Source organism: Aethalodelphis obliquidens, unplaced genomic scaffold (assembly GCF_003676395.1).
Source record: "Aethalodelphis obliquidens isolate GAN/ISIS:26980383/991018 unplaced genomic scaffold, ASM367639v1 scaffold43, whole genome shotgun sequence".
Classification (NCBI taxonomy): Eukaryota; Metazoa; Chordata; class Mammalia; order Artiodactyla; family Delphinidae; genus Aethalodelphis; species Aethalodelphis obliquidens.
Window position 1 is genome coordinate 1004936 of NW_020837987.1, and position 27500 is coordinate 1032435.

Here is a 27500-nt window from a genome sequence, read left to right on the forward strand (position 1 = left end):
CACACACACACACACACACACACACACACACACACACACACACACACGTAAATGGGGTTTGGGAAAACTTGTTGTTTATACTTTGCTTGACCTGAGAGGGCCAGGAGTTGTATGAGGCATTGGAAGGAATAAAGATTTTTGTTAGTGTATTGGTCAGTTTAAGCTTATTTGCTTTTCCTGACATTATTGGCAAGGTCTCATTAGTGTGTGAGAGTGGATTTGTGGAGGAAGTGGAGAAGTAGCAGCATCAGTCAGTGTTTTAAGAAAGACTGCAGATATAAACAGCTGCTTTTCCTTTTACCCAGTAAGATTCATGATGGTTGAAAGCAGTCTAATACAGTGAGTATGGGCTTTGAGATTAGATAGACCTGCTTTTTTTCTTTTCTTTCTTTTTTTTTTTTTTTTTGCGGTACACGGGCCTCTCACTGTCATGGCCTCTCCCGTTGCGGAGCACAGGCTCCAGACGGACGGGCCCAGCCGCTCCGCGTGGGATCCTCCCGGACCGGGGCACGAACCCGTGTCCCCTGCGTCAGCAGGCGGACTCCCAACCACTGCGCCACCAGGGAAGCCCTAGACCTGGTTTTAAAACTGATTTTATCTCTTATCAGTTCTTGGGCAGTTATATAATATTGGGGAAGTTACTCCATCTCTGAAATAGGTTTCTTCTCTTTAAGAAGAGGTTAAGACCCACCTAATTGAACTGTTTCATCATATGAAGTCTTGGCATTTACCACTGTTATTATTACTTCTTAGGGAAAGGGCAATTTTGAATTATAAAGAAAGTGTACCGTAGGATTTTGACTCTTAGGCCATAGGTAAAGACCCCTAATGGTAGAATGAATGTGTCTTTTAAGTGGTAAATCAGTTCATAGTCGTTTTTCTTTAGTGCAGACTTAGTGTTGTGCTACTGCAGAAGTACATATTTTATAAATTTTTGGCTATAAGTGTGATTATACTAAAGAATTTACTAGGTCAGTTATTTTAATACTTGAAGCCTACTAACCATTTATTTTTGTTTGTTTGTTTGTTTTTGTTTTTTTTGTGGTACGCGGGCCTCTCACTGTTGTGGCCTCTCCCGTTGCGGAGCACAGGCTCCGGACGCTCAGGCTCAGCGGCCATGGCTCAGGGGCCCAGCTGCTCCTTGGCATGTGGGATCTTCCCGGACTGGGGCATGAACCCGCATCCCCTGCATCGGCAGGCGGACTCTCAACCACTGCGCCACCAGGGAAGCTCCTAACCATTTATTTTTATAAAAATGATTCAATAAGTTTTTTTGCTTTAGGAGTAATAGTTGCATGTTTTGGCAGATTAACTTAAAAAAATAAACTAGTATTGTTCCTCGATTGCCATCTTATTTTAAAAAAGCTTGTGTGAAGGACAACAAAGTAATGAAATGTTTTTTATTGTTTTGCTTTTAGAACCAGGCTCACTATCTTAGTCACTTTATTTAATAATAATTAATCTGAGTCCATTTCAGAAGAAATAAGGTTATTTGGAGTTATTTAACTTAACAGAAAAAAAAGATTTTAAAACCCAGATAAGTTCAACTTTGAATCATAAGATTTTATCCTTTCCACAAATTTCCTTGGCAGCTAAGCGGTAAAAATTTACTAATTTTTTTCTTTTTGAATAATTTGCTATAAAAAAGAAAACTAGAAAGATATCTCAAATACAAATACAGCTGCTTGGGTTCAAATGTTTGTTGGAATTAGGTGGACTATAAATCATGTAAACAAAGATTTAACTGTAGACGTACCATCAGAAGGCTATTGTATGTATTCATACCTGCCTCTTTCATGTTTTCCTTTATTTCTTGGGTTCTCAAAATATCTAGCCTACATTTGGATAATGTCTAACTGAAGACTCTTGTTCCAAACCCTGGATGAAACTAATAAAGACTTTAATGAAGGCAGTACTTTGGTGGTGAAAATTTCTCTTGTAAATTATGAAATGGATTTTTGGTTTTTTATCCGTGAATATCTTGGGGACACTTATTTTAGGAAAGAAAAGGGATGGGGGAAAGATAGCTACAGCAAAGTGGAGAGTTAAATAGTGAAGGGTGATGGCAAGAATACATGCCATTCTACCAGGAACTTGTTTTTTAAACATAAAAAGCATATGTGCCAAATTTACATATTTACTAATTAAAAAGCCTTCCTGGAAACATTAAGTAGACTTATCTTCTATAACCTTTAACATTGTCACTAATGGATATTGCATAGAAAATTTCATCGAAGGTTCTCTAAATAATGTAAATGATTATGAATATGTAACTAGTTAATATGCAGCTACGAAAGGATTATCATGTAGAGGTTAATGAACATTCTGCTCTTATGGTTTGCAGGGCTTTTCTTTTTGTGCTTTTGGCTCACTTCATGCTTGGAAACACATGCATTGGGATTGGAAAGCATCCTGACTGTTTTTGGGTCTCATCTTTTAATAGGGTTGTTAAATAGAAACTTTATAAAAAGGATTTCATGAAGATTTTTTTTTCTTTTCAATTTACATTTAATTCTGTTTGTCTATTTTATAATTACTGCCGAATCAGAAACAGTGAAATGGATTGATGTAGTTTTAGCCTGGCTCTTCCAGATGTAAAGTCAGTACTCTATTGTACATTATCACTGTTATTAAGTGTTGCTGTGTGATTGATACTTACTGAGAGATCTTTATTCTAAAACCGACTTTTTATGCTGAGTTAATGTGTAGTATGGTTGGGTATCTGATTACAGCATGCATTTTGGTACAGAATTGCTGCCTTAGTATTTATTTAAAATGTCCTAAAGGATGACATTTACGTCAGGAATTAAATGTTATAAAATAGAGGAATTTAGTGACAGGCCAAAAAAAAAAGACTTGTGATTTTTGGGTGAAACATGGAGCTTATATAAGATACAATATTGGTATTTAGAACAGTGAACAAGAGCAGTGTTTCAAACCATGTAATACTGCTGTGTCTTTCATGTGACATTATATTAAGCATATTGGTTTTTATCCCTTAGTTTCTCTGTCTCTAAAATGGTGCTACAGTATTTGAGATGACTGTTTAAAAATTTTTATTAATGGGCAGTTTAAAAACATTAGTAATCTTTGAAAACAGTGCTGTTTTTTTCTTTTTAAATTGCCATTCACGTGTTCTTTTTTTCCTTACTGGTTAGTGTTCTTAATTTGTTTTCTGAGCATTTTAAGAATCTGTTGAAATACCTCCAAGGAAAACAAATAAATAGCTTTTATGTTTAATTTCATTGTTTTAGTATTACAAGCATAGCTTAAGCTGGCTGTGAAGTGCTTAAAATTTTATCATAATTCACTGGGGGGCCAAATTGGCTGTTCAGAGCATCTCTTTATCCCAAGTATTTCTTCTTGAAATGTAGTAGAAAAATATCACTGTACTCATTTTCAGTGCATCAGAATAAAAATTACAGGTGAAAACATTTGGAGATATACTGACAAAATAAAGTACTTTCACTACTGTCTTTTTTTTAACTGATGAAATGTGGATGTTACATTGGTTTCTTGTTATTTATAACATTTGTGTATTCTACAAAATATGTAACATTGAAAACAGGCCTGCAGATTGTACAAAATACTAGTTATCTTATATCATATGTCACCTAATAGTTATGAAGCGGGTTTTGTACCAAAGTATGAATCGGAAAGCTGTAATTTGTTCTGCAGTTATCAGCCTGCGTTAGAGGGGTATGATAAAGTGTGCTGCTTAAAAACTAACATTCACATCTCTGTGCATTTGACAAATAAAAATGTATATTGAGGTGCTTTTAAATCTGTAAAGCCACTGTTGTAGTTTTCTGATAGAATGATTTTGTAGCTTTGTGCATAGCCCTGTTTTTTCATGAGTAGTTATCTGTTTTCATGACAGGTGGTCACTAACTGCCAAGAGAAAATCCAGCATTGGTGAGTGAAAGATGGCTTTATTACATTTCTGAAATACTAATGAGGTCATCTATTTGTATTTAAATAAAGCATACACATTTTTTGGGTCCCATAATTGAATTCGTCTAGTAATCTCCATTTTGAATCCTTTTGATACTAATTTATAGTGTCTTTCATCGTTTACTGAATTACATGTTCCCTGATTTCCTGAAGTTGTGTCACCATTTGTGTTTATTCTAATTGCTTTCTTTTTTCCTTTCTTTTCTTGTCTTTTTTTTTTTTTTTTTAAAGTTAGAATAGTGTTACTATCATTATGAAGTGGAGACAGAGGAATTTTTGAATCTGACTATAGCTCTATTTGGGGACTATTTTTTATATATGTAGTAGAATAATAATTTGAATCAGTTGTTTTAAAATAATGATGGAAATATGTACAGATACATTTTCCCAAAGTTTGAAAAATCTAATTAAGTGCCTGCATCTCAGAACTTGATTTAGAGACCACACTTTTCTAGAGTGCAGAGAGGAAGCAAGCATATCTATTTTAATGTGCTAATCTATAGTTAACAGGACAATGCTTGGTAAATAACACACTTTCCTGTGTCTTGTGAGGAAAATGCTCAATTTAATGGTGAATAAAATCTTATGAGTTGTCATGAGGTATAGCTGTTGATCTTACAGATACCAAATTACAATATATCCATGCTGTGTTTACGAAGATTTTAGTGAGAGAACAACAAGAGCTGTCTTGATTATTGTCTGCAGGGTTATTGCAAAATCATGGTAACCGCCCCTTTAGCGGTGAGATTAAACCTTTGGTTATACACCATCAAGCATATAATATTTTAAATTTATTTTAAGAGGCTTTTTCTTCATGCCTGAGAGATCTCCAAGGAAATAATTTATAGTTAGTGTATATCAAATGTTTTTTGGTTTAAATGCACATAGGCTGCAGGCAGTGGATAAGAGTGAAAATCGGTGCAATCTGTACACATCATTTTATTAAATTCTGACTTTTGGCTTGCAGAAATAATCTAAAACTAAATAATACCCACTTTATAAATAAAAATTCAGGGACTTCATTAATTTTCAATAAATGCAGAGTTGTAGTTGCATCCACTGGTGGTTTAAGTCTGTCAGTATATCCATAATGGACCATTTGCTTTTCATTTTACATTCAGTCCAGGTTAAAACTTGAAATGTGAGTCCTTGGTCAAGGAATTAACCATTTTCCCCCTGCTAATTTGGCCAAATTCCCAAGGGAAGTTTTATTAATGTGGACTTTATTGGTTTTGGTAAGGAATTCACGAAATTAGTAAAAGGTTGATTCACTCAGAATAGATACTAATTTACACAAATGTGTGACTAACAACTTGCTTCTGGTTTAAGATAATTTCCCTACCAGACTGAGAATTCTTTAAGACTAAGGGACATGTTTTCATCCTTTTATCCACAGCACCTCCTATTGTGTTTGGCACATTATAGGTACTTAATAAATGTTTGAGTAAGTAAAGACCAAATATTTGCTTAATTTTTGTATAACGTTTTTATAAGTGCTATAGCAGTACCCAAATCTGATGAGCTTGACAGACAGAAATGCAACATTTACTTCAGGGCAGGTTCACATGACTCAGTCTCAATTTCCAGTTTTCCATAGCTCTCCAAACTAAAGCAGCTTAGCATATTTACCTTCACATATCTTAAAGTAATATAGTACCTTATCTATACATTAAACAATTAAAATAATTTTTTCCACTTAGAATTTGCTTTTTCCTCTGAATTATTTTTAATATGGCTCAGGAAGCAGACTTCTATGTTTGTTTTTAATGAGGGTCTGATATTGCTAGAATCCAAATGGCCAGTGAATTCACGAATTTATTATATTAAAAAACTGAAACCAAGTGTCTCCAATTCCTCTGAAAGCCAGGAAATTGCTATTAGGGAGCATTGTGGAATTCTTGTGATGTTTTTATTATCTTAATTCCACAAACAACGATTGCGTTTCTGCCATATGCCAGTATTATGCTGCTGTTTGGAACTGAAAGACCCTGCCACGGAGAAATTCATAGTTGGGCACTAAACAGGGAAATCACAATAATTTTGTGCTATTTGGTTAGAGATAGGAAGCAAGAACAGAGACTGGAGCTATTTTTAAGGGTGTCTCATGCATTGCTTTTAAAAGCATGTTGCTTTTCACTCTAACCTTTGGCATTAGCATAGTCTAAGATACAATTCATGTACCTAAGTTACCCTTCTTTATGAGTATATACCAATATAATGAGGAGCAAAATAACATGTTTTTTTAAAAAATGTAGTCTTACGCTAGTGATGTTTATGCTCATTTGTGCAATTTTAAAGGATGCATTAAGGGATGAGTATGAATATTTTACCTTAAAATTTTTCTTAAGAATGTAGGCCACAAAGTAAAAATATTTGTAGAAATGTAGGAGTAAAAATGGTCTGGGGCAATGGAGTCTGACCCCAGAAATCTCTTCCAGAAAATTAATTTAAATTCCAGAACTTTGGTGATCTAAAGACATTTATAGTATTTGTTTAATTAATAACAGATAAAAAGGAAATGTTTGAGCCTAATAGTTGAGAATTTGTGCATCACTTTTAGAGCTAATAGTGGTTTTCAATTTAATGAAGATTTAAGAACATTTTTAGGTACAACTTTTTTTCCTTATATCCTTTTTACTTAGGAAATAAGGCATTATAAAATCCACACACTATTTTCTCATTAAAATGTGGATATACTTCCTAGTGTTTGATCCACTAGGGGCTGATTATTCTGTTTGTAGACTATTTGTAATTTTTAATCTTTTAAATTCTTCCCTAAAGAACATGGGATTTGGAGCCACAGACCTACATTTGAATCCTATCATTTACTAACTTTGTCACCTTGGGTGAATGACTGAGGTTTTTAGTTTTCTTTTTGTAAAGTGATGATGATAACTACTTAACTTGAAGGTAAAGTGTTAGACAATGTCTATAGAACATCCACACTGGCACTCAATAAATATCAATAGTAACTCTGAAATCTTTTTTGAAAAGTTTAACGAATTGTCAGGTGAAGAAAGAAGGAAAAACCAAAAAACCCTCCAAAGCTTTGTAAATATTCCTGAATATTTTGTATTCACGCCGTTATCTTCTTATATCATGATGTAGAGATGGCTTCCTGAGTGGTATTGTTAAAGCTTTATATTAATGTTTTTAAATAACTTTTATTATGAAGAATTTCAAACAAAGGGTGACAGAGTTCTGTACTGAACCCACATGTACCCATCACTCAGATTCAATGATTATCAACTCATGATTGCATCTGAACTGTTTGTTTCCTTTTAAAATAGCCTATCCTACCCTCTACCCCCACCTCCATTTTGACATTACTCTGAAGCATTTCATTTCATCTGGAAATATTTCAGTATATATCCTAAAGACATAGAAGATTGCATATTAGCTGTTTAAATTTTAAATTTGAAATTGGGCAGTATATTTATATAGTGCAAACTTTAAGAAGTACAAAAGGGTATAAATGGTATGTAGTTTCCCTCTTACCCTTGTCTTCCAGTTCTCACTTCTCTTCTTGGTAAACGACTGCTCTTTACCAGTTCCCTGCGAATCTTTTCAGAAATTATTTGCACAAGGGGTGTGTGTATGTATGTGTGTGTGTGTGTATGTACTTATATGTATGTGTATTCATCCACATATTTATATATATTATGCTCCCACTCTTTGATAAAAATGAAATCACACTGTACACTGTGCATTTAATACTCTACTTTGGAGATTGTTTTCAGTCATTAATTAACTCCTATTCTTTATGTTCCCGTGAACTTCATTGTGTGTCAAATGTCTGATTTTTAGAGTTACCAAATATTTTTTGGTACTTATTTTTTTTAAATAAATAATCGCCACGTGACTGAGAGTATGACTTATACAACTCAAAATACATCCTTGCTAAGCTGTTGTATCCATTATTTATTGTTCTTTAATAAAATTACTCCAAAATGTACTGGCTTAAAACAGCAATCATTTACCTATATATGGTTCTTTGGTTGTGCATATTGGACTGAACTTACCTCTGTTGTTTTCTTCTGATCTTGTTTGGGCTCACTCCTGTGGTTGCAGCCTTTTGGTAGCTGGGTTGCCCAAAATGACCTCGCCCACAGTCTGGTGGCTAGTGCTTGGCTGTTAGCTGGGCCTCACTCTCCATGTGCTCTTTTATCTTGCTTACTTTACATGATGCTATAAGGGCAGCAAGAATGGAAGCTGCAAGGCCACATTCTGTTGGTGAGAGGAACTCATAAAAGTAGACCAAATTCAAAAGGTGGGGAAATAGACTCCACATGTTGGTGGGAGGAGTGACAAAAAATTTATGGTCATTTTTAATGCACTATAGATGACTTCTGTTGAACATGCCCCACAGAAAAAAGAAGTCTCATTACTTGTGTTGATTTGTGAGAATTAAATGGAATATGGTATCTGATGCCTGGCACATACAAATCATCTGTATGTTAGGCACTGTTTGTAATCATAAATTATATGCATATGAATTGTGTAAAAAAAAAAGTCTTGTTTCCTGCAAATTATCTTGAGAATTTTAAGTAGTAAAGATATCTATGAAATTACCTGAAGCAAACTTAAATGAAAATATAGAAAAAGCTATTTTATATTGCTCAGATGTTTAATTTTAGAAAGAATAGCTTTAAATTTGGATGTAAAATTTCTGAAGCATGTGAATTTTGAGAGGGGGGATTGTAAAGCAAACTTGACATTTTTTATTTTTCAAAGGAAACTGGAAAAAAATAGTATTTTAAGAAAAGTAATTAGTTTCTAGCATAGGTTATAGTCAAAGTATATAGTGAGAAATAACCAAGAGATCATGCCTAAATAGTTAAAAATCACAGGTGAAGATTTGATGATCTTTCTTTCTTTCTTTCTTTCTTTCTTTCTTTCTTTCTTTCTTTCTTTCTCTCTCTTTCCTTCTTTATTCTTTCTTTCCTTCTTTCTCTTTCTTTCTTTTTTCTTTCTGTCTTTCTCTTTCTCCCTTTCTCTCTCTCTTTCTCTCCCTCCCTCCACCCCCCCTTTTCTTTCTTTCAGTTCCTCTTTCTAGTTAGTCAGTACAAATGGGTGACTATCTATATCTACATCTGATGTTTTTGAGGGATACCTTGCCCCACAAAAGCACTGAACAATGCTGTGGTTTTGTAGTGTGTTTCTCATGAATTACCTGAAACAGTGTTTTCTTGACTTGCCTTCATATGCTTATATAAAATTTATTTTTTATGCATACTATATGAAATATTGATCTGCATACCTTTAATACTTTAAAAACATTTATTCATGATGATGAGTTCACTCCTCAATATTAGGTAAGTTTGGCAACCATATTTTTCAGAGTCTTCATTATACTGACCACAAAGTTTTCAGTCACTGTTTTGTACAGGCCCTCTGGGCTTTTTTATTTTTATGTGTCATAAAATCTTCCAATTTTCTGAAGATGTTACATACTTTTGTTGGGATTTCTGTTGTTATTTATGAAAATGTCTTTAGGGGCAAGGGCAAGAGGCAGGAATCATATATAAAAACCCCCTTCTCTGTCATTCTTCAGTTTTTTTTTTCTGGTGTCATGTTTTAGTACATGGGTTGGGATGTTAAGTAAGTTTTGAAATTTTTGTGTATGATGTTTCAAAGCAAATTAAGATGAAAAAAAGATTCAAGTTGAATGTTTTAAGAATGATTTTTTAAGAAACAAAATCTGTATTAAGTTTAAAATTTTTTATTCTGAATATAAAATGAATACATATTTACTGAAAGGTAGAAATAAAAGAATAAAGATAAACTTACTCATAATTCTGAAGAGAAGCTAATTCTCTCCCTCTTGCTTTTTAAGACATTTTGTTTTATTCCCTTCAGCTTCTTAATTCTTGTTTGTGTCACTGTGGTCAAATTGTAAATGCTTAGGGTGTTTTTCTTTTCTTTTTTAAAAGAGTTAATTATTTTTAAACTGTAATTAGAATTTGTTAACTTCTAGGAGTCCCCTCACCTTTGTATCATGTTTTTGGAAAAACCACACTAGTTTAATACTTAACGCATTTCTGAAAATAAAAGGCAAAATGATATGTTATAGGGGAATTTTTTTCCCCCAAAGAGTTTAAGCTACTATAAAAAAAGAAAAAAATCCCTAATGACATCTCATCATTTAGACCATAGTCTTTGAATGTATTTCCAGTGTCTGTATATTTTGGTTCACAGTTTCTCACAGTCAGCTTAAGTCCAGTGAGTATTTTGATATATCTGATTGAGGCTACACCTCAATGCAATTTGGACACCTCATGATTTTTCATCTTTGTCTTAACCGTATTAGTTTTGAAAACTACATTTCTTTGCACTCTGATTTTTTTCGGTTTTCGTTCATTTTTATTTATTTTATAAAATGAGAGCAGCATGCAATAAAACTTTCAAGCACAGAGCACTGAGGATGAAGGGTAAATATTGCAGCAACAATGCTTGACTGAGAGGTGTATCATTCAGTGATAGTCTAGAGTTCATGCTCTTGTTTTGAGATACAAAAGTCTAAATTCTGATGTACTAAAGACAAAAGAAGTTGTGACTGTCAGTGTATGACTAAGGAAAATGTAAGCTGTAAAAAAATTAGGCATGTTTACAATTTAACTTTTTTACTAATTTATTTTGAACTCATGACCAAATTGGTGATAGTTTTCCCATTTTTCTTTTTATTTAAATCAAGCAAGTTATAGATAATTTTGAGGATTTTATGTATTTGGTGCATTCAAAGCCAGGATTGCTATTTTTTTCCTCATGTAAGACCTCTTGAAAGAAACAGTAACCTCAAGGGATCTATTGAAATTTATGCAAAATATAAGGCCTTTTTCTCAGGAAAAGATCTAGAGTTTTTATCAGTTTTTTATAGGTGTCAGTGACCATAAAGGGTTATGAACAACAAACAAAAGTTTCCATTTTTTCTAAAGTATAGAAAACAAGAAATTGAAATGATAAAACTTATAAATTATGCTTAGATTTAAGTAGAAACTGGCACAAACATTCAGAGCTTAAGTCAGTTATAAATTATCACATCTAAGGTCATCTTTTCTTAAAAGTCTCCTGATGTGTTACAGAAATATGTATCAGTTGTAGAAAATTTGGAAAATAAAATAAAAATTGCCTATAAACCTATCACCTAAAGCTAAGACTTGGGCACTTTGAGGGCATTTCTTTCACACTTAGAGTAATGTGTTTTTATATAACTTTTAAACTTTCTTACGTTGAATTCACATCTCATTCTATTCTCAGAGCAAAAGAATACTGATGAAGAAACAGGTACCAATGATAACTGACAAGTGTGAAGTTAAATGTGCATGGTTGTTGGTGGAGGGCACAAATTCCTCTCTCCCACCTTTGCTGTGTAAAGTTTTCTGATAGACTTATAAAATATAAAGAACATGGATTATTTCATCAGCATCTTCTGATATGTTTCCTAGGTATGAGTTGAGAAAAAGGAATATGAGACCATATTGCCTGAATTTTGAATACTATCATTTCTCTTGATATTATTTTATTTTGCCATGACCATTTTTTTAAATGCTGTTGATTTAATACAGATACATTTAAATTGTTAAAAGTGTTCCCCTTCCCATCAGATTGCAGAAGGCACAACAATGTAGATCCGTCTTTCAAGAATGTTTTTATTGCTTAATATAACCTTGATAATTTATGCTGTTTAAGAGGATACTTTAAAAAAATCAGTAATTCCTTTCTTTAGAAACGAGAAGATTTCTCTCTTTACAATGCCCGAATTCAGTATTCCTCTATTTTCCTAATTTTTGAGGTAAAAACCGAGGCATCCATCAAGCCAGTGGATCTTTAACAGAAAAGCATTGCAAAAAAAAAAAAGACATGCTATATTTGAGTGATGATCCCTGCAGCATATGGCATAAGGCTTGGTTGCAGAGCAGGCACTCAATAAATGGTGAATTGAAGTGAAACAAAGGTTTCTTGGATGCTTAATGGGACATTCTAGAGTGGGTATGATGGACTGAAAATCATTTTTAAAGAAGATTGTATATTTATTCATATATATTCCAAAATCTTTGGGTTTTATAATTTCTTAAATTAAAAACTTAAAAGCATTAACTCTGCCCCAGATCAGCCCGAATATTAATACTAATGTAAAGCCCTTTCCCTTTTTTCCCTTTAAGCATCTCTTTGTGTTTTCTGCTTTTTTGTTTAGGACATTAGGTAAAGAGAATGATAGAGAAGATTTTTTTAAAATGGGCTTAATGTCTATTTTCTGCCTATTCCAACTTCATACATTAAAGTGAAAATTAAAATTTTATTTCAGTGATTTGTTTTATTTTCCTTTTTTATTATTGAAAGCTGGAAATTGGAGTCTTTAATCACTTGTCTCAAAGAAGGGATGTAGAACTTTTTCTTTTGCTTTACAAAGATTTTCTTTTATCCTTTGCATTTAAGAAGAGGACTAAAAATAAGGAGTTCCTCTCATATTTGTCCCATCTCCTTTTTTAATATTCTATTATGAAAATCTTCAAACATACAGAAAAATTGAAAGAATTAAATAGATGAACCTTGATCACATATCTATCCATACCTCAACGCTTAATCCGTTTTTTTATGATGCATTTGACAGTAAATTGTGGACATCTGCATACTTCACCTATAAGTACTTGAGCATACACATCATTTAACTTACTGTCTCTCATACTTTTTTTTTGCTGTACGTGGGCTCTGACTGTTGTGGCCTCTCCCGTTGCGGAGCACAGGCTCCGGTCGCGCAGGCTCAGCGGCCATGGCTCACGGGCGCAGCCCCTCTGCGGCACGTGGGATCTTCCCGGACCGGGGCACGAACCCGTGTCCCCTGCATCGGCAGGCAGGCTCTCAACCACTGTGCCACCAGGGAAGCCCTCTCATACTTTTTATAACCTTGTGAAAATAAGGTATTTCTCATGAGATCTGTCCTGATCTTCATCGTTAAAGTTAAGGCTAGTTTGTAGTTATGTCCTTTTTTTTGCTGCTTCTTTTTAATAACAATAGATGCTTCTCAGGAGGCTTTCATTATATTATAGCACATGATTAGCAAGACTCAAAAGAAGATTATAAAAGTTTCTTATATGCTGTATAGCAGTGCTTTAGTTCTTATTTTCTATAAGGAACATTGCATGAGGATGTCTGATGCAAATTAAATCTTATTTATTGGATAATTCTTTTAAATTAAGAATTGAAGGCTGAACCTAATCTGTAAGGATCAGATATGGTGAAGCCAAACAAAGAGGTCTATATAGAATAAGTAGGCTTGAGAGGTTTATCGTAACTATATCTGGGTTTTATTTTCTATTTGAAAAAAAATTATTTTAAGCAGTCCCTTCTTTGACTACATATTTTACAGTCTCTAAAAATTTAGTTATATATTTCTCAGTGGTAAAATAGAAAAACATCTATTCAATTTTGGTACAAATAAAGATAGGTACAACCTTCCATAGCACATTAGTTCTTAGAATCATTTTTGTGTTTTCTGTTTTATAGGCTTTGTGATCTTTAATGGGATTATTTAAGCCCTGAGTATGAGAGGGACTATTTGGAGATAACTGTTTGACCAGGCACTTGATGCTGGATATTTCCACTAGTGGGAATTTCTCCCAAAGACACTGCTTGACTCCTACTTGCCTCCCTTCAAAAAGGATTTCTGCATGAGCTGCTTTTTAAATTATCTTCTCCTTTCTTTTTGTATTTTTAGAAAACAATTCAAAATTTAGAAATAGCAACTCCAGTCTTAAACTGTTCTCCAATATGTCCACATTTTTGTTCTAGAGAGAATTATTGATAAGTTTAAAACTGAATATACGTGCTTTGGAAAAATACTGATATTGATCTCTTGTAGCACCTTGATTGAACCTACTGTTCTTTTAATATATAAAAGAGATGTTTTGTTAGAAGTCCCCCTCCTTTCAGGTGTATTTACCGGAATAGTATATATTGAATGCTAACTTGAATACTAGCTGTTTAACAATTGTAGGAACATTTAGACATCTAAGCATTTGTAAAATTACTTATCTAAAACTGCTAGTGTTTGTAGATTTAATATTGAGTTCACTGTGTGCAGGTATTGTGTCACATCAGATCTTTATGGACAGTATCCCATTTATAACTTGCGCCAATCCTGTTTCCAAAAGCTTCCTGAATTGTTACATTTAGCTATACTTTTAGCAGTAAGTTGTGCTATTTGTGTCAAATTGAATGAATTTGACAAAGTAGAATTATTTTAGTGGGTAATATAGTCTTTCTTTAAAATTTTAGAATTGGTGTTTTTTTGATACTTCATGGAAAAAGGGTCATTGGATGCTCAATGTAGGTGTTCAGTGCTGGGCAGGGTGTTAGACCGTTTATATTTAGTCCTCTTTGAATCTGTGCGATAGTTAGGCATTATTCCAATTTTACCATTGAAGATACTAAGACTAGGGTTAATTTGTTTATGTTAAGTGATGAATCTGGGATTGACCCTCTGGTCTGACTTCAAAGCCATGTTCTTTCTGGTATATAGCCCTGTTCATGAAGTTTCCTAACATTTTATTCATATAAAAATGTATCCAGAAGGATCATTTTTGCCTTAAACACATTTTATGTTTATTTATAAAAAAGGATTCGAGAAGAAATTCTTTAAAAAGCACTAGAACATTAGAAAATGAAAAGCCTTGCTTGAAAGAATACAGGTCAGAAGACCATGTTAAGGTCATTGCTTATTGCTTACCTCTTCTTGATAGAGTAGATCTAATTTCTCTTAAATGTGTGGTTTTTTCCATTTTCCTTCTGTTTTCTCTTTTGTAAGAGGAAAATGTTGATAAGTGACATTTACTGCAGGAATATTTTAGGATGAATGACAATGTATATGTGAAATTCCTTGATATTTTTAAGACTAAATGGGATGATTTTTATTATGTTACTGTTGCTTTAGGGGAGCGAAGGAGAAAACTGAAACCAATTCCATGGTTTTTATAAAGCAGCCATTTTTATTATCTGGAGAGTGATTATCTATGCTGCAATTTATTCTAATTTTAATTCGACAGTATCTACATGTTCTTTTAAATTACTTGCTGAAATGATGAGTTTTTTGTTTTTGTTATTTTTAAAAATTGAGACCACCACCCGTCTGCTTTAAGAAAATTTCAGTGCTCTGGTTTTGCTTGCAGCCTGCAGCCTAGCAGGCAACCCTTAGGAAACCTCATATCCAGAGAAGGTTTGAAAAGAGGTATCTCATTGTAGGGCTATTCAGTTCCAGCAGGTGTGAGAACTGAGTAGGGTTCACAGTGTGGAAACATATGACCATTTCTGCTCTTACAGAATTACATCCTTTAGTGGTTTGAAATTACTTTATTTAGGTAGTTCTGTTTAGATAAAACATGGAACAGACACCAAGGCCCAATCGAAATGCTTTTTATATTACCTCTACCTAATTTCTTTTAGCCCCTGATTGATTGTCTCTCACCTTAATAACATTAGTATGAGTAACTGAAGGGTTGATGACTCTACCACATTTTTCAACCTAAAGTTTTCCGAGGAGAACTGAAGCATCTGATCATATTTTGTGTTCGTGATTTCTATTCCAAAAACAGTGTTTATTCACTCAAAAGCTTTTATCAACTCTTCTTCCTTCATCTTGAGCCCGTGTCCCTCCAAACTCACTGTCTCCCTTAATTTCCAAATCTTGTTTAATTCAGATGATCCTCTACCTTAGGAAACACTAATTTTCAAGATGTGTGTGTCCTACATCTAAAAGCTAATGTCCCTGAGAGTCTTAATTCTTTGATAAATGTATGGTGGAATAATGCTGTTGCTAAATTTTGTAAAAACACGATTTTAAAATTAAAAAATACTTTAATCTTTAAATTGCTAAAATTAGGTGTTTGATTAGCTTGTCTTATGATACATAGGCTACTTGAGGAATTGTTAATTTGTGTATTAATTTAGTATTTGGTATTTTTTTGTCAACAGGAAGAAAGTAGATAATGACTATAATGCCCTTGAAGAAAGACTCAGTACCTTGCCTGATAAGTTGTCTTATAATATCATGGTATGTTTGGTGTATTTCTTTTAAAGTAATATGTTGTTTTTGTAAAGATATTAACTGTGTAGAGTAAAAAGATGTTTCTTTGCTTTATGTGTATTGATTCACAAATTGCCTTCCTGATGGCCTCGATCAGAGGTAGCTACCATAGCAAGGAAGGTTTGTTTTTGTTTTACTTTATAATAATACACTAATTGTAGTAATAGTTGGTATGTACTTTGCCTTTTTTCAGATTTATATTAAATTATCATGTTATGATGGCATAAATGTTAGCATAAAATTTGACATATTTGGTATGCAAATTTACTATGTTAGAAAACTAATTGCAACAGAAATATGGCATGTAGTCATTTCCTGTTAGCCAGAGCAGGAATAGACCATAATGTTGTGTAATTCACAGAATTAAACCCTAGAACATTGATTTTATATAAAAAGGTGCTGCTGATTTTTGTTTTGCATGATGTTTCATATCAACATAGCAGTCTGTTCGTGAGCCCTGAATTAGATTCTTTCATTGCATAAATATTCTTTTTCATAAAGACTGTGTTCTTAATTAAATTAGCCCAAATATTTTGAAAATATATTGTTCTTTATTATACCAGCTCAAATATTTCATAAATTTTGTAAACCCTTTAAAGCTGTGTATATGTTAATTCCTGTTTCGCTCAAAAAAGAGACTGTTTTCTCAGAAATAATATTCAGTTTTTAAAAATCAAAGTTATTCTTTATTATCTTAACATTTTATTTCTAGTTTGCTTTCATTTAGATTTATGAATGAGCAAAAAATATAAACATTCGGAAGCAACACTAATTTCTCTGAAAGCTATATGTAAATATGCTCTTTTCTTGTTTTAATGTTGATTTATTAACCTAAAACAACTTTCTATAGGTTTTCCCAGTGAAATTTTAATATAATGTTAAATTTCCATGAAATTGACATTTTATTTTTCCTAGTGTAGAGATAAAAAGGACCTTCACACAGAGCTTTTAATGCTGCTTTATAAAATGTAGTTTTTAGTGTTTTTAATTTTTTTGACCCCCCCCCTTTTTTTTTAAACAATAGGTACCATTTGGCCCCTTTGCCTTCATGCCAGGAAAACTTGTCCATACTAATGAAGTCACTGTTTTACTTGGGGACAATTGGTTTGCAAAATGTTCAGCAAAGCAGGCTGTGGGCTTAGTTGAGCACCGGAAAGAACGTATGTACCAATTATAAATGATGTTTCTTTGCTGGATGTGTATTGGTTCACAAAGTGCCACGCTGATGGACTGTTTGCTATTAAAAGTACCTTCCATTGATTTATTAGATAAATATAACAAATATCCAGGCTATTTGTGATTCTTTCGAATTGGAGGTAGTTTGAGCAGATCCAGCGTTTGAGAATGTGGTCTGGAGAATGGAACATCTGGTTGGAAATGTCACCCACATTAGTATGTTTTCGGAAATTACCAAGTGTAAAAGTTATCACATATGGTTTTGTAGGTAGAAGTTGGATAGGTATAAGAATTGGGGTCATTTGATATTTTATAATTGGTTTGTTTTAGATGCTTTTCATAGACTTACTTCTGCTTTTTAATACTTTAGCACAGAGAAGGAATTTACTTCCTTCTCCTTTTCCTTATTGAACTAAGATAAATACCTATTTGCAAAAGTAGAAACAGTTCTTACCATGCGTTTTGGTTTGGAAGAGGTTACATTTCCATTTTACAGAAGAAAAGGCCAGGTGGGGAGAGATGCTACCTAAAATGTCACCCTTAAACTTAAGTGGTTTGAGGTTTCTGCCTCATTTTATTGAGGTAGTTCTGGTTTTCTTTATCTGTGATATTGTTTATTGATTTATACATATACACACACACACGTTGTGTAGTTGGATGGGTTGGCTTGGGTGCTAGCTTAGTTGCATTTTAAAATTAGGTTTATTTAATATCTAATCTATGTTCTTATTTCTGTAATAGCATACTTAAATTGATAGTATAATATCACCCCTACCTGATTTTTAGCCTTCTAGTTAAATATGCATCTGAAAATAAATTTTTGAGGCTCCTTCTGTATAAATGAGGTCATGTAGATAGAAAGCAGCTGAGTTTTCTAAAGCTGAAATTATTTCACTTATACATGAGTGGGTACTAGTTGGAGAACTCATTTACTCAGTGAAAATTCTGGAATCTATATTTGGAGACTAATTGCAAATCAACTCCTATAAGTTTATAATTGATATATATTTTGATCTTTTGTGCCACTAATCAGAATCTTATTGTTTGGCTTGTGTATAATTTCTGGCGATGATAATTCTTTTGGCATTACTACATTAAAGTAAGTCATGTATATTAGAGCAAAGAGAACGGGCATAATTCTTTAAAGGCCTTTCTTAATGGTGAAGGCTTTCTTTATCTACTGGGGTAACTCTGCTGATATGAAATCAGTTCATTGTCTTTTGAAGTTTGTTCACTTTGATTTTCATATGGATATTTCAGCAAAGAAATCTTTAGAATCAATTTGACTTATATTAATGGAAGAATACTTTTAATAGAATAGAACAGAACTCTAGAATAGCAAAATATTTTTTGGTAAATCACTTTCCAGTGTTAAATACGGTTTTAGGAAGTGACCAAAATGATGACTTTTGGGGTCAATATTTATCTAAAATAATTTTCAGAATGCATAAATAATAAATCATGTTTGAGAATCTGTTTTGGTAAATGAATTCTAAAAAGTTATCACACAGTTTTATAATAATTTATAATAACTGAAGAAATTGTTCAGGCATATTATTGTACTTAACATTTATTAAGAAAAGATACTTTATTTTTCTTAAGGCAGGAGAAATAAAGCAGGTTAAACATACCTACCTCAGTGTCAACAGAGTAATTGGGGAAGGTTGAAGGGAGGTCATTGCATGTTTAAAAAGTAATCAAAATACAGGACAAAATGGATTTAACACAACAATAAAAGGATTCAGAGGTGTGACTCAGAGGAAGATCATTTGTAAGAGGAAGATGGCAAGCTCAGTGTCCTACCCTTTGCTCACATCTGGCATTTGGCCATTTAACATGAATATGACCAGCTTTTTAAAGTTTTTTATTTTTTAAAATTACCAGAGCAAAGTTGACTTTTTATTTGGTATACAGTTCTGTGAGTTACAACACTTGTAAAGATTTGTTTCACCGGCACCACAATCAGGAAACAGAATAGGATACAGGATATACCTTAGTTAGGACATGGGACCACGCCAAAAACTCTCTCAATGTTTCCCTTTTGTGGTCACACCCTACCTCTACCCCTAAGACCTGACAACCACTGATCTGTCACCTTTTCTAGAATGTCATATAAGTGGAAACATGCACTAGGTAACCTTCTGAGACTTCTTTCACTCACCATAATGCCTCATTTAGGTTGTTTTGTGTAGGAAAAGTTCATTCCTTTTTATTGCCGAGTAGTGTTCCATTACATGCATGTACCACAGGTTTTCTATTTATCTATTGAAGGACATTTGGGTTTGCTTCCAGTGTTTTGGCATTTACAAACAGAGTTGCTATAAACCTTTTTGTACAGGTTTTTATGTGACCATAAATTTTCTTTGCTGTTGCAAAATACCTGTTGTTTTCTTTTAGTGTCTTCGTCTGGCTGGCCTCATAGAAAGTATTCCTTCCTTTTCACTATTTTGAAAGAGTTTAAGAATTGGTGTTAATTCTTCTTTGTTTGGTAGAATTCATCTGTGAAGCCATCTGTTCTGGGCCTTTTTTTGTTTTGGCTGTGTTGGATCTTTTTTTTTTTTGGCTGTGTTGGGTCTTCGTTGTGGGCTCTTCATTGTGGCATGTGGGCTTCTCTAGTTGTATGGCTCAGGCTCTAGAGTATGGGGGCTCAGTAGTTGCGGCACATGGGCTTAGTTGCAGTATGTGGGATCTTAGTTCCCCGACCAGGGATTGAACCCGGGCCCCCTGCATTGGGAGCATGGAGTCTTAACCACTGGACCACTGGGGAAGTCTCTGTTCTGGGCTTTTCATTGTTGGGAGGTTTTTGATTATTGATTCAATCTCCTTACTTGTTCTAGGTCTACTCAGATTTTGTGTTTCTTCTCATTTCAGTTTTAGTAGTCCGTATGTTTCTAGGAATTTGTCTATCTAGGTTATTCAGTTTGTTGGGATTCAACTGTTTGCGGTATTCCTTTATAATCCTGTTTCTGTAAAATAAGTAGTGTTGTCTCACTTTTCTTTTTGTTTTTTTTAATTTAGCTTTTTATTTAAGATTCTGCTTTTTATTCTTCCTCCTGCAGGTTTACAGCATATTTCATTTCAGGTTCTATATGTGATTATAAAGTCATCTCTACTTTTATTTCCGGTTTTAGTGACTTTAGTCTCTCTTTTTCTTAGTCAGTCTAGGTAAAGACTTGTCAGTTTTGTTTGTCTTCTCAAAGAACCAGCTTTTATTTTTGATTTTCCCCTGTTGTTTTTCCATTCTATATTTTGTTTATTTCTACTCTAATCTTTGTTATTCCTTCCTTCTGCTTGCTTTGGATGTAGTTTATTATTCTTTTTCAAGTTTCTTAAAGCATACAGTTAGGTTATGATTTGAGATCTTTTTTTTAATGTAGTTGTTTACAGGTATAAATCTCTCTCAGCATTGCTTTCTCTGTGTCCTATAAATTTTAGTGTATTGTGTTTTCATTTTTGTTGATCTCAAGGTATTTTCTAATTTGCTTTGTGATTTCTACTTTGACCCATTGCTTAATTCAGTGTTTTGTTAAATTTCCATGTGTTTATGAATTTTTCAGTTTGCCTTCTGTTGTTGGTTTCTGATTTCATTCCATTTTGATTGGAAAAAATACTTTGTGTGGTTTCAATCTTGTGAAAAGTTTTAAAGACTTGTTTTTTGACCTATCACATGGTCTTTCTTGGAGAATGTTCCATGTTTCCGTTAGAAGAATATGTATTCTGCTCCTATTGGGTGGAATGTTCTGTATGTATCTGTTAGGTCTAGTTGTTCTATAGTGCTGTCAAAGTCCTCTTTCCTTAATCATTCTCCTTTCTGGTTCTTCTGTCCTTTATTGTAAGTGGGATATTGACATCTCCAATTCTTACTGCAGAACTGCTTGAATTGTGTCAGTTTTTGCTTCATATATTTGAGGCTCTGTTGTTAGGTGTGTGTATTTTTGTAATTTTATTCTTTATTTTAAATTTTTATTGAAGTATAGATGATTTACAGTGTTGTCTTAATTTTTGTTGTACAGCAGTGTGATTCAGTTATACATGTATATTCTTTTTCATATTCTTTTCCATAATGGTTTATCACAGGATATTGAATATAGGTCCCTGTGTTATACTGTAGGACCTTGTTGTTTATCCATCCTATGTATAATATTGGGTTGGCCAAAAAGTTCGTTTGGGTTTTTCTGTAACATCTTATGGGAAAACCCAAATGAACTTTTTGGCCAACTCAGTAGTTTGCATCTGCAATCCCAAATTCCCAATCCTTCCCTCCCCCACTCCCCCTCCGCCTTGACAACCACAAGTTTGTTCTCTATATCTGTGATTCTGTTTTCTACCTATGTCCATGTATGTCGTATTTTAGATTCCACATGTAAGTGATATCATATGGCATTTGTTGTTCTCTTTCTGACTGACTTCGCTTAGTATGATAATCTCTTGCTCCATCTGTGTTGCTACAAATGGCATTATTTCATTCTTCTTTTATGGCTGAGTAATATTCCATTGTATGTATATACCACATCTTTATCCATTCATCTGTCAGTGGACATTTAGATTGTTTCCACGTCTTGGCTATTGTAAATAGTGATGCTGTGAATATAGAGGTGCATGTATCTTTTCGAATTTTAGTTTTGTCTGGATATATATGTCCAGGAGTGGGATTGCTGGATCATATAGCAACTCTGTTTTTAGTTTTTTGAGGAACCTCCATACTGTTTTTTCCGTAGTGGCTGCACCAATTTACATTCCCACCAACAGTGTGGGAGGGTTCCTTTTTCTCCACACCCCCTTCAGCGTTGTTGTTTGTAGACTTTTTGATGTTGGCCATTCTGACCAGCGTGAGGTGGTACGTCATTGTCGTTTTGATTTGCATTTCTCTAATAATTAGCGATGATGAGCATCTTTTCATGTGCCTATTGGCTATCTGTATCTCTTCTTTGGAGACCTAAGTAGGTCTTCAGCCCATTTTTTGATTGGGTTGTTTGTTTTTTTGTTATTGAGTCATATGAGCTGGTTATATATTTTGGAAATTAAGCTCTTGTCAGTTGCATCACTTACAAATGTTTTCTCCCAGTGCATAGGTTGTCTTTTTGTTTTGTTTATGGTTTCCTTTGCTGTGCAAAAGCTTCTAAGATTAGGTTCCATTTGTTTATTTTTGCTTTTATTTCTGTTGCCTTGGGAGACTGACCTAAGAAAACATTGTTACGATTTATGTCAGGGAATATTTGCCTATGTTCTCTTCTAGGAGTTTGATGGTGTCATGTCTTGTATTTAAGTCTTTAAGCCATTTTGAGTCTAGTTTTGTGTATGGTGTGAGGGTGTGTTCTAACTTTATTGATTTGCACGCGGCTGTCTAACTTTCCCAGCACCACTTGCTGAAGAGACTGTCTTTTCCCCACTGTATATTCTTGCCTCTTTTGTCAAAGATTGACCATATGTCTGTGGGTTTATTTCTCGTCTATTTTGTCCATTGAACCATATGTCTTTTTGTGCCAGTACCACGCTGTTTTGATTATTGTAGCTTTGCGGTATTTTGTTTTTGTTTTTTTTTTTGTAGTACACGGGCCTCTCACTGTTGTGGCCTCTCCCGTTGCGGAGCACAGGCTCCAGACGTGCAGGCTCAGAGGCCATGGCTCACTGGCCCAGCCGCTCCGCGGCATGTGGGATCTTCCCAGACCGGGGCACGAACCCATGGCCCCTGCATCGGCAGGTGGATTCTCAACCACTGTGCCACCAGGGAAGCCCAGCTTTGCAGTATTGTTTGAATTCTGGAAGGGTTATGCCTCCTGCTTTGTTCTTTTTCCTCAGGATTGCTTTGGCAATTCTGCGTCTTTTACGATTCCATATAAAATTTAGGATTATTTGTTCTAGTTCTGTGAAAAGTATCATGGGTAGTTTGATGGGGATTGCATTAAATCTTGCTTTGGGTAGCATGGCCATTTTAACAATATTAATTCTTCCAATCCAAGAGCATGGGTTATCTTTCCATTTCTTTGGGGTTATCTTTTCATTTTTTTGGAACCGTCTTCAGCTTCCTTTATTAATGTTTTGTAGTTCTCAGCATACAAGGCTTTTACCTCCTTGGTGAGGTTTATTTCTCAGTATATAATTGTATTCTTGATAGATTGAACCTTTTATCAATATAAAATACCCCTTGTCTGTTGTAACCTTTTTTGACTTATTTTGTCTCATATTAGTGTAGCCACTCCAGTTCTTTCTTGTTACTCTTTGCATGGAATATCTTTTCCATACTTTTGCTTTCAACCTATGTGTGTCCTGAGAAGTAAAGTGAATCTCTTTTTGACAGCATATAGTTGGATCTTGTTTTTTTTTTTTCCCCCCCAATCCATTCTCCTAATCTGTGCCTTCCTACTCCATGGTACTTTAATACATTTACATTTATAGTAACTATTTATAGGGCATTGCCATTTTATTATATTTTGGTATGTCTTATAGCTTTTGTACCTCATTTCCTTCATTCTGCCTTCTTTTGCGTTTAGTTGATTTTTTTGTAGTGAAGTGTTTTGATTCCCTTCTCATTATCTTTATTGATAGTTTATAGGTATTTTGATTGTGGTTACCATGGAGATTACTTACAACATCCTAAGGTTATAGCAATGTATTTTGAACTGATTCCAGCTTAACTTCAATCACTTAGAAAAAAAGCTGTTTTTGTATAGCTCTGTTCCCCCCTTTATATTATTGATGTAACAGATTATATCTTTATATTGTATACCGATTAACATAGATTTGTAATGATTTTTTTATGCGTTTCTCTTTTACATCCTGTAGCAAATAAAAAGTGGAGTTACAGACCATAATGACAGTAATACTATTTTAAATTTTTGCCCACGTTTACCTTACCAGAGATCTTTACATGTTCATATGGATTCTAGTTATTGTCTAGTGGCTTCTCATTTCAACCTAAAGAATTCCCTTTAGTTTTTCTTGTAGGGCAGGTGTAATGATAAGGAACTCCTTTAACTTCTGTTTACCTGGAAATGTCTTAATTTATCCATCACGTCTGAAGGGCAGTTTTTAATCTCTCAGTACTTTAAGTATTTCAGCCCACTGGAGTTCTGACTTCCAAGGTTTCCGTTGAGATCTCTGCTGATATTCTCATTGAGGATCCCTTATATGTGATGAGTTTTTTTCTTGGTGCTTTGAAGATTCTCTCTTTGTCTTTCAAAAGTTCGATTATATGTCTTGCTGTAGGTCTAATTGGGTTTATTCTACCTGGAATTAGTTGAGCTTTTTGGATTTGTATCAATAGATTCATGTCTGGGCAAATTCAAGAGTTGTTCGGCCATTATTTTTTCAAATAATCTCTTTGCCACCTTCTGTCTCTTCTCCTTTTGCAACTCCCTTAATGCATATATTAATCCACTTGATATGTCCCATAAATCCCTTAGGTTCAGTTCACTTTCCTTCATTTTTTTTCTTTCTGTTCCTTAGACTTGATAATGTCAAATGTCTGTAATCTTCAAGTTCACTGATATTTTTCTTCTGCTTGCTCAAATATGTTGTTGACCCCTCTAGTGAATTTTTCAATTCAGTTATTATATTTTTCAGCTCCAGAATTTCTGTTTGGGCCCTTTTTATAATTTCTCTTTGTGGGTATTTTCACTTTGTTCATACACTGTTTTTAAAATTTCCTTTAGCTCTTTGAGCATAGGAGAGCAGTTGTTTTAAAGTCCTTTTCTAGTACATCTGATGCCTATGTTTCTTCAGGGACAGTTTCTAGAGATTTATTTTGTTCTTTTGAATGGTCCGTGCTTTCCTGTTTACTGTGTGCTTTTTTGATATTTTGATGAAAGTTGGGCATTTGAAAACACAACCACCTCTCCCAGTCTTTGCAGAGTGGTGAGAAGGACCTTCACTAATAAGCTAGGCATTCTTTAAGCCTTTGTATCAACCCAAAGTGAAAAGTTTTGTCTTTTGTGTATTTTCTGAGCATGTCTTTCCTGGGTCTGTGTATGGATTTTTGATTTCCCTATATACATGGCTGCTTTTGAATATTTTACTTTGCCAAAGATTGTCACCTCAACTTCTCTTTGCAGCCTCAGGATGTATGTTGTATGGCTCAACCTCTAATCTCTTGCCCTAGACATCTGCAGGACTGTAGTCCTCCTGCAGCTTTCAACAGCAGTGCCAGCTAATTTCTTCCCCCTGAGGCCTGGTTTAGGTGAGACAGATACCAGTTTTTCAGACAGCCCCCAGACTGGTTAGAATGTTGCAAATACAGTCTAGTTTGTTCTCTGTGGTTCAAGGCAGGAATCTGGGCTGCCACCTTCTCCAGACCAAAACTGCTCCACACTAGGGAGTGGGTGGGGAAAGGCAAGTAAAAATGCCATGAAATTTCCTGCCATTTTGACTGTGGCTTTTTCTTGTTTGGGTGTTTGCATGGTTGTAGACCTTTGACTGTTTTCCAGAGCCCCTCTAAGATATTTTAGTTAGTTTTTGGTGTTTTTCGGTGAGGCAGGGAAAGCTTGAAGCTTCTTAGTCTGTAATTTTGCTCCTTGTTATTTTAAAGGAAGATTTTATTTTCCTTTGAGCATAGGAAACTTCTGAGCAGGTTTGTAGTGAGTAAACGTAGTGAGTGATTAACTGGAGGAAGGAAGGAATGAGAAGATCCTGGGGGTGATGAGATTCAAAGCATAGATAGAAAATGTAGCTTTGGAAAATATCGATGAAGAGAAAGAAGCAAGATTAGGTGAAGAATATTTGGGTTGAAGACGTTAGACTAAAATCTTCATAGTAATAAAGTCACGTTTATTTGTTCAGAAGTAGGAGAGGTTAGGATCTTGAAGTGCATGTGGACTATGTATTACGGGAAATGTGATATGGCCATCAACAAACTTTTATGATTCATCTTATGAGGCAATATGTGTATTCTTTAGTATCTTCAGTGAGGCATATCTTAAATACATTAGTATTTTGTTACAGAGTATATGATTTTTGGTTTTATATTCAGAATAAACATAAATAGCTTTAAAACATCATATACCTTAAAACATATAATAAAAAAGTAGTATCCTTCTCTGTTCCTCTCTGCTCCCAGTTCCCATTCTCTAGAGGTATTTCTTTTAGTCTTTAGGCTAATCTTTTGCTTTGCTCTTTTTATGCATATTTCCCAAGTACTTTGCATATTCTGTTTTCTTGATTTTTTTCCCCAATTTTATGTAGTATCTACTAGTTGCCTGCGTATAATTAAAGGGGAACATTTAGCTCATGTTCTTCTCCCTGTTCTTCAATCATTTTAATATTTTTTATTACAATTTTTGTTTAATCAGTGTTCATTCTTAGATATAATTCCATTTCCATTCTTGAACAGCCTTTCATTTGAAGTTTACTGCTTTTTTTTTGTTTGTTGCATAATGTTATGTATCTATCACTAATTCAACCAAACACTTTCATTTTATTCTTAGAGACTTCTTTACTGGAGTCCTTCATATTTGCTCCCATCTTGAATTTCAAAGAATGGCTATCTTCCTGGTGTCCTCCTTTATCACTGTACCATATCTTTGCCTCTTATTTATTCCCATTTCTTGGTTCCTATAGCATCTCCTTTCAAGTTTTAGCTTTTAGTAACTTTCTAGGAAGGTATGTGGGAGATACATTTTTTGAAATTTTGCAGGTCTGAAAATATTTTTTATACTCCTGCTTTTTGTAACTAGTCTATTTAGAATTTGAAGTTTAAACAATTTTGAAGGTCTTCTGTCTTATGGTTGCTAGTAAAAAACTGATGCCATTTTCTTTCCTTTGTATGTGACTTGTTTTTTCTCCTTAGAAATTTTAGGTTCCTGTCTTATTCCCCATGATCTGAAATGCCACAGTGATATATACCTTGTGTAGAGTTTTAAAAATTCATTTGCTAGGTGTTTGGTGGGACCTTTCAGTATGGAGATTCATGCCCTACAATTTTGGGAAATTTTTAATATTACTTCTTTGAAAATTTTTTTCTCTTGTCCATCTCTTTATCTTTGTTATAATTTTTTACCTGATTTCTTCTATTTTATGTTTGGAATCATGGAATGATTTTTTTTTTTTCCTGCACATTTTAATTACAAGGAGCTCTGTTTTTTGTTCATTTATTTGTTTTTCTGTTGTCCTTTGAATGTTTCTTTGGCATAGATACTATTGTTTCGTGGATATAAAAATCTTTTTTTAGGATTTTAGAGTTTTTTCTTTTAGAGTTTTCTTCATGCATTGCCTTTGTTTTTTGTTCCTTTTATATTACTTTTTTTTTTTCCTCTCTGGCATTTGTAGTGAAGACTTCAAATATTTGGTGATCATTGGC

At 33.9% G+C, this 27500-nt stretch overlaps 1 protein-coding gene across 2 annotated transcripts in view; it reads left to right on the plus strand.

Annotated features, from left to right (window-relative positions):
* URI1 (URI1 prefoldin like chaperone) overlaps positions 1–27500 on the plus strand; it is a 69827-nt gene that overhangs the window by 23025 nt on the left and 19302 nt on the right. The window contains exons 2-4 of one of the 2 annotated variants that reach the window (XM_027079285.1): positions 3881–3915; positions 15922–16000; positions 17058–17193. In XM_027079285.1, coding sequence (XP_026935086.1) covers positions 3881–3915; positions 15922–16000; positions 17058–17193 — 250 coding nt within the window. Of the gene's footprint in view, positions 1–3880; positions 3916–11296; positions 11400–15921; positions 16001–17057; positions 17194–27500 lie in introns of those variants that run through there. The other variant, XM_027079286.1, reaches the window with a different exon arrangement.